This window comes from Lemur catta, chromosome 2 (genome assembly GCF_020740605.2).
Source record: "Lemur catta isolate mLemCat1 chromosome 2, mLemCat1.pri, whole genome shotgun sequence".
NCBI classification, from domain to species: Eukaryota; Metazoa; Chordata; class Mammalia; order Primates; family Lemuridae; genus Lemur; species Lemur catta.
The window spans coordinates 48,773,058-48,785,980 of NC_059129.1; the positions used below are offsets into that span (position 1 = coordinate 48,773,058).

General features: G+C 34.5%; 1 protein-coding gene across 2 annotated transcripts in view; it reads right to left on the reverse strand.

The window, feature by feature from the left end:
* KIF6 (kinesin family member 6) overlaps positions 1–12,923 on the reverse strand; it is a 367,880-nt gene that overhangs the window by 259,335 nt on the left and 95,622 nt on the right. Inside the window, exon 5 of one of the 2 annotated variants that reach the window (XM_045543626.1) lies at positions 12,386–12,495. The exons of the other annotated variant lie outside the window; for it this stretch is intronic. Within the exon in view, the coding sequence (XP_045399582.1) occupies positions 12,386–12,495 (110 nt within the window). The remainder of the gene's footprint in view (positions 1–12,385; positions 12,496–12,923) is intronic. 2 annotated transcript variants of the gene reach the window in all.

The following is a 12,923-nucleotide window of genomic DNA, read 5'->3' on the forward strand; positions in this document are numbered from 1 at the left end:
TTCAGGTGGGATACCAGGACAGGACATGGATCTCCTGGGAAAGAACACCAACAGCCCTAGCTCTGATGTTTGATGGACCAAGGTTGATATCCTGGTTCTAACTCTTAGCAGACATTAAATCCTGGGACAATATCACACAGTCTATTGGAACCTCAATGTAGTCATCCATAAAACATGGATTACAATACTTACTTCTTTAAATGAGCTAATGTATGTACAGTCCCCAACATAAGGACTGGCATACAATAGGTGCTCGGTAAATACTGGTTTGCTATACTCTTTGGAGAGATTTTCCTGATACCTTCAAAAACACTTTCCCTAAGTGGATAAGGGAAGGGATTAAGATAGACCTTCTGCATTGGAATCACCTGAGATGCTAAGTCAAACATTTGAATTTTCTGAGGGTGGAGACCAGGAATTTGTAGTTTAAAAATCATTCCAGATGATTCTTATACACAGTTAAATTTCAAGCCATTCTTACACAAAAATTTTAAGCCACTGTATTATGAGATTTCAATTGCCCCCCTCTTTTTTATTCCTACTGACACCTAAATAGCCCTAATAACTTCCCACAATGCTCTGACTCTTGCCCACCTGGTTCTAACCCTATATACTACTGACCGATTTTTCTTCCTAAAAGGCAGTTCCAATCATGCTATGCCCTTGGGGGATTTTTATGCCTGCCAAATCCTTGCATTCATACCTTTCCATTCTTAATACTCTTGCCTACTTCCTTACTGGGTTCTAGTCAAACAGATTTATTACCTGTCATAGAATAAGCCCTTTGCTTTTCAACTTCCCCATCTTTGTTTCCACATCAATGCCACACTCCACTGTCCCAAGTTCTACTTCTCTCAAAGACTATTTCATCTGCCATCTTCTCTATGAATCTTCACCTGAGCCCCTACACTGTTGTGTGATTTCTTTCTTGTTTGAGCTGCTATTTTTTGTGCCTCTCTTGGCACATATTAGAATATGATGTTTTTCATGTTCTACCTTATGCTATTTTGCACTAGTTTCATCTACTCTGAGTTACAGGGAATCAAGGACTATGTTAGTAAATTCGGTTCCTAGCACAATGTCTGGAACAGAGTTGGGTCTCAATAAATGTCTGTTGAATATATGAATGAATCCATATGACTAGACCGTAAGCCATGAAGGCAGAGATTGTGCATTAATTTTCTTTGTAACTCCTGCAGCACTTAGCAGTATTTTTTAATCCAGTAGGTATTAAAAATGTGGTGACTTAAATTTAACATCTGGCAACTTTTTCCCTTTTGATGACAAATTATTGAAAACACAGAACACAGCCAAGATTTCAATACTGAATACTGGAGTTTATGGACTCTTTTTTATAGTAATAACCATGATAATTGTTAGAGTCTTAAATAGAATATGCTTCCCTATTTAGGGATACTAAAATTATACTAAAGTAAGATGACTATTTTCTCTACAGCTAAGACCAACAGTTATACTGTTCTACTTCATGAGACAAACTTAGATTCTAACTACATTCTCTTTATAGCTTGTGACATAAGAAGCTTTCAAAAATAGAAGTTCTATTTTCATTTTAAATTACTAAATACAGAATAGGTTTAATACACATATGTGTGTATATGCATAGATGTGTCTACATAAAAACATATATATAGCCAATTACTTTTTAAAACTAAACCTTTTGTTCTGAGATAATTGTCTATTCAGGGATAGCTGTAAGAAATAATGCAGAGAGAGCTCATGTACCTATTGCCCAGTTTTCCCAATGGTAACATCTTGGAAAACTATAGTATTAATATTAAAATATTGCAGCCAAGAAATTGGCATTGATACAACCCACTGATTTTATATAGATTTCCCCAGTTTTGCTTGTACTCACTTGTGCGTGTGTGTGCTCACATTTAGTTCTAGGCGATTTTATCACATGGATAGTTTTGAGTATCCACAGCTATAGTCAATACACAGAATAGTCCATCACCAAAAGGAGCCCTTGTGTTGACCTTGTATAACCATTCTTACTCCCCTTCCTAACTCCTGTCATCCACTAATCTGTTCTTCATTTCTATAATTTTGTCACTTAAGGAATATTACATAAATGGAATCATACAGCATATAAACCTTTTGGGATTGACTTTCTGCACTCAGCATAATTCCCTGGATATTCATCCATGTTGTTAATTGTCTCAACAGTTCATTCCTTTTTGTTTTTCTTATTTTACTTACTGAAGCCTATAGTTTACATTAGGGTTCATTCTTAGTGTTATAAATTCTATGGGTTTTAAAAAATGTACAATGTCATGTACCTACCATTACAGTATCATACAGAATAGTTTCACCACCTAAAGAATCCCCTGTGCTTCATTTATTTATTCCCATAACCTTCTCCCCAAACTCTGACAACCACTGATCATTTTATTGACTATCTCTAAAGTTTTACCTTTTCCAGATTGTCATGATAACTTTTACATTTAACAGTATGTATTTAAGGTTCCTCTTTATCTTTTGTGGCTTAATAGTTCTATTTTTTTTTTGTAGATTTAGAGGGTACCAGAGGCATTTTTGTTACATGGATATAGTGTGTACTTGTTTAGTCTGGGCTTATAGTATAACCATCACTTAAACAGTGCACACTGTACCCATTAAATAATTTTTCATCCAATGCTTGTTGACGCCATTAAGTCTATGCTATTTTGTTATAGTGCCCAAACTAAGAGAGTGTTTGACATAAATTAATCTAACAGATCTAAGAGATTTTTTCTTTTTTCTTTTTTTTAAGAGACGGAGGTCTCACTGTATCACCCAGGTTAGTCTAGAACTCCTGGCCTCAAGGGATCCTCCTGCCTCAGCCTCCTGAGTAGCTGAGAGTACAGGTGTGAGCCGCTACATCCAGCTTCATTTCTTTTTATGGCCAAATGGTATTCCACCATATGAATACATTATTACTACAATTTGTTTATCCATTCATCTATTAAGGAACATCTTGGTTGCTTCCAGTTTTGGGAAACTATGAGTAAGGCTGCTATATATATTAATATTTGTGGCAGGTTGTTATATGGACATGTTTTCAACTCATTTGGGTAAAACCCTAAGATTATGATTGCTGGATTATATGGTAAGAGTATGTTTAGTTTTGTAAGAAACTGTCAACTTGTCTTCCCAAGTGGCAGTACCATTTTGCATTCCTACCAGCAATGAATGAGAGCTCCTGATTCCACATCCTTGCCAGAATTTAGTGTTGTTAGTATTTTGGATTTTAGCCATTTTAATAGATATGTAGGGGTATCTCATTGTTTTATTACAAATTGCAATCCTCTAATAGGAGATGATGCTGAACTTCTTTTCCTATACTATTTGCCATGTGTATATCTTCTTTGGTGAGGTGTCTGTTCAGATCTTTCACCCATTTTTTAATTGGGGCATTTATTTTCTTATTGCTGAGTTTTAAAAGTTCTTTGTGTATTTTAGATACAAGTGCTTTATCAGATACGTGTTTGGTAATTACTTCCTTCCAATATGTGACTTGTCTTTTAATTCTTTTAACACTGTCTTTCACAGAACTTTTAATTTTAATGAGGTTCAACTTATAATTTTTTTTTCATGCATCATGCTTTCAGTGTTGTATCTAAAAACTCATTGCTAAACCCAAGGTCATCTAGATTTTCTCCTATGTTATCTTCTAGAAGATTTAAGTTTTGCATTGCACATTTAGTTCTATGACTCATTTCAAATTAATTTTGTGAAAGGTGTAAGGTCTGTGCCTAGATTTATTTTTTTACATGTGCATGTCTAGTTGCTCTAGTACTATTTGTAAAAAAGACTATCCTTTTTCCATTGAATTTACTTTGCTTCTTGTCAAAGACCAGCTGATTATATTCGTATGGGTCTATTTCTGGGATCTCTATTCTGTTCCATTGGTGTATTTGTCAATTCTTTCACCATTACCACACTGCCTTGATTACTGCAGCTTCATTGTATGTCTTGAAGTTGGGTAGTGTCAGTCCTTTGATTTTGTTCTTCTTCTTCTGTAGTGTTGGTTATCCTGGGTGTTTTGTCTTTCCATATAAACTTTATAATCAGTTTGTTGATATCCACAAAATAACTTACTAGGAATTTGGTTGAGATTAAATTGATCTATATAAATCAAATTAGGAAGAACTGACATCTTAACAATATTGTATCTTCCTATCCATGAACATGGAATATCGTTTTATTTAGATCTTATTTGATTTATTTCATAAGAGTTCTGTAGAGATCTTGTAAATGTTTTGTCAAATTTATACCCAAGTATTTCATTTTTTTTGATGCGAATGTAAATGATATTGTGTTTTTAATTTCAAATTTCAATTGCTTATTGTTGGTATATACGAAAGCACTGACTTTTGTACATTAACCTTATACTCTATGACCTTGCTATAATAACTTATTAGTTTCAGGAGTTTGTCAATTTTCTAGTATGTTCTACATAAACAATCATCTCATCTATGAGCAAAGACCACTGTATTTCTTCCTGTCCAATATCTTTGGTTTCCTTCTTTGTCTCATTGCATTAGCTAGGACTTCCAGTACAATGTTGAATAGGAGTGGTGAGAGGGACATCCTTGCCTTGGTTCCTGATCTTATAGAGAAGACATCTAGCCTCTCATCATTAGGTATAATGTTAGGTATAGGTGCTTTGTAGATATTCTTTATCAAGTTGAGGAAATTTCACCCTATTCCTAGTTTTCTGAGACTGTTAATCATGAATGGATGTTGGATTTTATCAAATATTTTCTCTGCATTTATTGATATGATCATATAATTTTTCTTCTTTAGCTCATTGGTGTAATGGATTACAGTAGTTGATTTTTTTTCAATTTCTGTTCATTATTTTATTCTTTTTAAAAAAAATTCAGGATACTATGGGGGTACAAACATTTTGGTTACATAAAATGCATTTGCCTCGCTCAAGCCAGGGCCACAAGCATGTCCTTCTGCCATACAGTGCTCCCCGTTTCCAGTAGCTGTGGGTTCATCCACCCAACCCCCTCTATCCATCACTCTCCCACCCCCGCTACCTGCCCGGCACTCAGTGAGTATTACTACCATGTGAGCACCTTAGTGTTGATCAGTTAGTACCAGTTTGATGGCAAGTATACGTGGTGCATGTTTTTCCATCCTTGTGATACCTCCCTTCGAAGGATGGGCTCAATCTCTATCCAGGATAATATGAAAGGTGCTAGCCATTGCTTTTTGTGGTTGAGTAGTACTCCATGGTATACAATATACCACATTTTATTAATCCACCCGTGTATTGATGGGCATTTGGGTTGTTTCCACATCTTTGTGATTGTAAATTGTGCTGCTATAAACATTCAAGTGCAGGTGTCTTTATTATAGAATGTCTTTTTTCCTTTGGATACATGCCTAGTAGTGGGATTGCTGGATCAAATGGTATTTCTATTTTTAGCTCTTTGAGATATCTCCAAATTATTTTCCACAGGAGTTGTACTAATTTGCAGTCCCACCAGCAGTGTAAGAGTGTTCCAATCTCTCCACATCCAGGCCAGCATTTGTTATTTTGGGGCTTTCTGATAGAGGCCATTCTTACTAGAGTTAGGTGATATCTCATTGTAGTTTTGATCTGCATTTCCCTAATGATTACAGATATTGAGCACTGTTTTATGTTTGTTGGCCATTATTCTGTCTTCTTTTGGAAAGTTTCTGTTCATGTCCTTTGCCCATTTATTGATGGGATTGTTTGATTTTTTTCTTGTTGATTTTCTTAAGTTCTATATAGATTCTTATTATCAGTCCTTTATCGGATATGTAGAAAGTGATATTTTCTCCCATTCTGTAGATTGTCTATTTGCTCTAAAGACAGTGTCCTTGGCTGTTCAGAAGCACATTGAGAAGGATGGTATCCTCCCCAACTCATTCTACGAAGCCAATATCACCTTGATACCAAAGCCAGGAAAGGATGTAGCAAAAAAAGAAAACTACAGACCAACATCTCTCATGAACATAGATGCCAAAATTCTCAACAAAATTTTAGCAAACCGAATCCAACAGCATATTACAAAAACAATTCACCACGACCAGGTGGGTTTTATCCCAGGGATACAAGGCTGGTTCAATATACGCAAATCTATAAATGTAATTCACCACATAAATAAAAGCAAGAACAAAGACCATATGATTCTCTCAATAGATGCAGAAACAAAATTGATAAAATCCAGCACACTTTTATGATAAAAACCCTCAACAAAATAGGCATAGATGGGACATTCCTTAAAATTATTAAGGCCATATATGACAAACCCACAGTCAACACTATATTGAATGGGGAAAAATTAAAAGCATTCCCGCTTAGAACTGGAACCAGACAAGGTTGCCCATTATCTCCACTTCTATTCAGCATAGTGCTGGAAGTCCTTGCCAGTGCAATCAGACAAGAGAAGGGAATTAAGAGTGTCTGAATGGGGACAGAAGAGGTCAAACTCTCATTCTTTGCTGATGATATGCTATTATACCTAGAAAATCCCAAGGATTCAGCCAAGAGACTCCTGGAATTGATAAACGAATTCAGTAAATTTTCAGGATACAAAATAAATGTGCACATATAGGTGGCATTCATATATGCCAATAACAATCAAGCCAAAAATCAAATCAAAGATGCAACACCTTTCACAATAGCATCAAAGAAATTTAAATGTTTAGGAAAATATTTAACGAAGGAGGTGAGAGATATTTATAGGCAGAACTATGAAAAAGTGAGAAAAGAAATTGTAGACAATGTGCACAGATGGAAATCCCTACCATGCTCATGGATTAGTAGAATCAATATTATTAAAATGTCCATTCTACCTAAAGTGATCTATAGAATTAATGCAATCCGTATCAAAATTCCACCATTGTTCTTTACAGATTTAGAAAAAATAATTCTACGCTTTGTTTGGAACCAGAGAAGACCTCGTATAGCCAAAGCAATCTTAAGCAAAAAGAAAAAATTGGGAGGCATCAGTCTGCTAGACTTCAGTCTTTACTATAAGGCTATAGTAACCAAAACAGCATGGTACTGGCACAAGAACAGAGATATAGACCTTTGGAACAAGACGGAGATCCCAGATATAAAACCATCCACATATTGTCATCTAATCTTCGACAAAGCAGACAAAAGTATACATCGGAGAAAAGAATCTCTATTCAATAAGTGGTACTGGGAAAACTGGATATCCACATGCAGAAGATTGAAACTGGATCCCCATCTATCACCTCTGACAAAAATCAACTCGGGTTGGATAACAGACTTAAACCTAAGGCATGAAACCTTAAGAATTCTGGAAGAAAGTGTGGGGAAGACTCTTTTAGACATTGGCCTAGGTAAAGAATTTATGAAGAAGACCCACAAAGCAATCACAGCAGCAACAAAAATAAACAAATCTGATCAAATTACATTAGCTGATTTTTAATGTTGAACCATTCTTTCATACCTGTAATAAATCTCACTTGGTTGTAGTATATGATTCTTTCTACACATTATTGGATTTGATTTGCTAATATTTTATTGAGAATTTTTATATCTATGTTCACAAGAGATATCAGTCTGTATTTTTCCTTTCTTGTAATGTATTTATCTGCTTTGGTGTTTGGATAATGCTGGCCACACTGAATAAGTTAGGAAGCTGCTTCTTTTTTCCAGAAGAGATTGTAAATTCTTTGGGATATTCTATGTAGAAAATCATGCCATCTGCATGTGGACAGTTTTATTTCTTCCATTCCAACTTACATGCCTTTTATTTCTTGTTCTTGCTTCATTGTAGTGGCTAGTATTTCCATACTATGTTGAATAAGAGTGATGAAAGTGGACATTTTTGCATTTTTCCTGATTTTAGGAGTAAAGAATTAGATATGATGTTAGCTGTACATTTTTTATAGATTCTTTTTAATAAGTTGAGGTGATTCTTCTGTATTCCTAACTTTCTGAGATTTCTATCATAAATGGTTATCAAGTGCTTTTTTTGAACTTCATATAATTTTTATATTTTAGCCTGTAGATATGGTGAATTACATTGATTGATTTTCAAATGTTTAACTAGCTTTGCAATGTAGAATAACTCTCACTTGTTCATGGTATATAATTCATTTTATACATTGTTGGATTCAATATTTTGTTGATGATTTTTGAGCCTACGTTCATAAACATTATTAGTCTATAGCTTTCTTTTTTTTCTGTACTATCTTTACCTGACTTTGGTCTTTCTTTTTTTTTTTTTCCTGTAGTATCTTTGCCTACAAACTCCCTGTGGACTTTGTATATATGATGTCAGGGCAATACTAGCCTCATAGACTACATTGGGAAGTGTTCTCTTTTCTATTTCCTGAAATACACTGTGTACAATTGGTGTTAATTCATCTTTAAATGTTTGGTAGAATTCTCTAGTGAAACCATCTGGGCCTAGAGATTTCTTTTTGTAGAGCTTTTAAATTATTAATTCAATTTCTATAATAGTCATCGAAGTATTCAATTATGTATTTCATGTTGGTTGAGTTTGGTTTAATTACTTTTGATTGCTAATTTAGATGTCAGTATTTCTTATATTTACTAAACAGATGACTACAGCAACATTGTCATAAAAGCAATTGACTGTAGTCTGGTGGCCTGATATCATATGTACAAAGTCCACAAGGAGTTTATAGGCAAATGCTCCTGCAACAACAAAGAGGTAGAACTCATTAGAATGTAAAAGAAACAAAATCAGGAAAGTCAGAGTGCATGTGAGAACAGCATCTAGCAGGTGATGTTTGGGGTGATGTTGTGTCACTTAGTGGTAAGAAAGCTGTTACAGATGGCTTTATTGTGCACCATCAAAATGATCTTGAGTTTGATTTTAGATAGTTAAGCCTAATATAAGAATGCAGAAGTGATCAAATGAGCATTTGTCATTGTCCTCCAAATAAATGACTACAAGGAGGAACCAAGATGATAGACATTTTGCCTACTATTTTTGGAAGGCATTCATAGTGTTTAGGACATTTTAGCACACAACAATGAAACCAGTCAACCAGACAGATAGAACTTCAGAATTAGAGTTTGTCCTAGTTCAAGAGTATGTGACACAAGATTAACAGTGCATACTCTTAATCCAATTCAAGAATAGCAAAAGTCGAATTCCATTATAAAGAATTACTTTATAATCTCAGTAAAAGACAAACCCTTCTAAAACCCCTAGAAAACTAGCAGACTCGATGCCAGTTAAATCTCATTATCTCCACACCAAAGGACTAGCCAATTCTTGAGTTGTTCTGGAATTTTATTTTAAATAGTATTGAATATATTTGAAGTAATAGGCTATAGACATGGATATGAGTATCTTCTTTCTTAATGACATTTTTATTTTAGTGGGATATGTTGTCATGTAATTATAGTACAAAATATAAGAATAAGAAGAACATCTTTCAGACCACTTTTGTGTCTATGTGATGTAGTTTGTTGAAAACATCTGTTTTGTAACTGAGGTTCTCTTCTAACTTGAGTTGATGAACTCATTCTCCAATGAGAGGACAAAGATACTAAAAAAGAAACAATAGAAAAGAAAATAGAAAGCTAGTAATATCTACAGAGACAAGTTGGCCAACATTGAGAATTACTTCCAAATGTCAACCATACTGAGAAGGGTAGAGGACACAGAGTGAACCAAGGCATTGTCCTTGCTCTCAAGAGGCTTGCTCTTTTGTAGAAGGAGGACATTAGAAAATATCAAAATCATGTTTTATTCTTTTGTGAAGGAGAGAAAAGTCACCAAATAAGTCGTATCCTGTGAAGGTCAACAATCTTTTAACTCTAGACATTGGAAGTTGAAAGGTTGTGAAATATTATTTAATCAACATTTTATAGACAGAGAAACCCACAAAAATGAAATAATTTATCTAAGAGTACAGGACTGTGATTGGAACCCAATTTCCTGACTTCTAATCAAATATTTTTTACTCTACATTATACTACCTCTCTTAGAATTCAGTGGACTTTTCCCATTCCTAGTTCTTCCCATAGTTAGGCTGCACCTAATCATATCAATTAGATTCAGATGAATAGAGCTCATGCTTGTTTGTCTCCCTCTATACTCATGTTTTCAAAAAGTCTACTCCATAGTTTCAATTCAACAGATAATTTTAAACGATTTTAAAAATTATTAAGGAATGACTGACTGTGGCTTAGGCAGCAGAGAGGCTGCCAGTAAGGCATACTTCCCACCTCTGAGGAATTTATTGTAAATATAAGCATCTAGTATAGTACTGTCAGACACCAAAGTATATATGTAAAATTTATCATCATTACCCAATCAAGTTTTCGAATGGAAATCTCCCTTTTAGGTCAATGATTCCTTAATTCTCTAGGCCCCAGTATAGAAATCTTGAAGCTCTTTTTGCTACTCTGGCATGAAAATGAGAGTATCTGCTTTTTAATCCTTGCCGTACCATTAACCAGTCAGTTTTGAAACTCTGGGCAAGTCATACCTCTCTGAGCTTAATCTCTTTGATCAGTAAAATAAGGAAAGCATTCTATGATTCACAAGTTCTTTTCAAATTCAATCAAATCCAAGGTGCTAGGTAAAATCAATTTATGTTATTTCATTTTTTTTGCACATTTATTGAATTTTTCTCTCCTTCTCCATGTTCATCATAGCCAAGCCCTTCATTCCTGGATTACTATTAACAGCCTTCAAGCTCTTAGGTGTAGATGTGGTTTGTTGGAATCAGTTTCAAGCAAGATTTAGCCTGAAGATACATAGGTTAGACTGGAGGCTAAAAACTAATAATTAATAAGAAACTTATTAAAATAAAGACTACTCTCACACTAAAAGCCTATTTTTCAAGTCCCTCCCAAAACTGGCTTCAGTTGGCCTTTCTCCTTTTATTTCTAATGACTCCTTGTCTTAGTCCACTCCACTATAAAAAATTCCATACACTGGATGTCTTATAAACAACAGAAATTTATTGCTCACAGTTCAGGAAGCTGGAAAGTCCAAGATCAGTTTGCCAGCATTGTTGGGTTCTGGTGAGGGCCCTCTTCCAGGTTGCAGACTGCCAACTTCTGGCTGTGTCCTCAACATGGTAGAAGAAATGTGAACAAAGTCTTTTGGGCCTATTTTATAAGGACACTAATTCTACTATTCATGAGAGCTGCACCTCATGACCTAATCACCTCCACCAAGGCCTTATTTCCTATTACCATTGTGTGGTGATTAAGCTTCAACATATGTGTTTTGGTGCTCACAAACATTCAGACCATAGCACTCCTCAACACACTGCCTTTCCAACCACACCTTCATGCCTTTTGTTGTTGTCTCTATCCTTCCTATGTAAAAAGTCTTACCTTTTTTGTAAACTTTAATTCTAATAGTTTTTTTAAGGTCACTTCCTTCCATAGAGTCAGTAATCTTTTCTTTCTCTTAATTTTTATATAAATATTTAGATTTTAAGCAATAGTCCCCTTTACTAAGTCCCTCTCATAAATATTGTAAGCATAAAGGAGATGATATGCAAAAACTCTCAATCAATATTAATGAAAGAATACATATAAAGGTGGTGTAAAGAGTATAACTTATTTTTCTTATTATTTCTTCTGAATTTCTTTGCAAATTGAAATAATCAACTGGTTGTTGATCTTTGGGTGTATAATTAATACATATTTCTAAAGTATTTTAGAGTATAAGAAAAATATTAAAAATACATTTTCTTGTCTGTAGGCTACTTCTGATACATGAAGCTGTCTACACAAAAGTATATGAACTATTACCAATTAATATATGTCAAATTGAGGCAGACAAACAAGCATTAAGCAATGTTTTATAAATGCTGGCAGGGCAACTTACTCCATTATAGATAATCTCTAAAGACTCTATTTAAATTTCAGTCATGAAACAATCAGTGCCAATCTGATCAAATGATTGCCAATGTTAGCATTAATGATAGTAGAGAAGCATTTGGGGAAAACTTAAAATTTTATTTTATCTCTTTCAGATTCTCTCACTGCTGCTTGAACTCTAGTTAGAATAACTTCTCAGAAAAAGGCCACAATTAGAGGAGGAAAAGGATTTCATGTGGCAGGAGTACTGTCATATCCCATCAATCTTCCAAGCACCCACTCTGAGAGAACAGTCACTGCACTCTCTTGTGCCAACTCCAAAAGAGACTTTCCCAAGAAATGAGTTACAGGCAATTTTAGTTCCCATCACTACTGTCCATTTGTCATAACTGAAAAAAATATCCATTATATTATAAAAAGATTCTGTTATCCAATATTTGCTAATTATGATTGAGAACAGAAACATACACAGTTTCAAAGAAAACAATTGAAGGGAACATCTGAAAGTAATTTCCCTCCATTCTTTGTTGTTCTGCTACTCACGGCAAATCTTCCAAACTTGAGGCTTCATGTCTTGGATCCAATAGATCATAACCACATTCATTGTAGATTTCCAAATAGGAAATGTGTGTTGTATATATTTTGCTGCTGTCCTGATTGGAAAAGGGAAAGATATTATTTAATGGCTATAAATGATTCAGCTTAGAGGAAGATGAACACATTTATCACTGTAGTTTCCTCACAGTTTTTCTCCTTTTCTCTCTCACTTTATATGGTTTACATTTTCAGTTCGTGATACTTTCAAGTTGCCCATTACCATATGCATGAAGCTTTTTTTCTAATGGCCAACACCCATGATTACAAGCAACTTCAGTCTGTTATTTTTTATTGGTTCCACATTATACATAAAAAGTCAATATATACTTACAATGAGCCAAATTGGTTGCAGAACTGTATAACACACCATTTTTTACTTTCCAGACTCCCCCCCAAAAAAGGTTACCAAAAAAATAAATAAATAAATAAACTTACATTCCGTGAACAGTCTATTCATAAAAGAGCACAGATTACTATTTTGGTT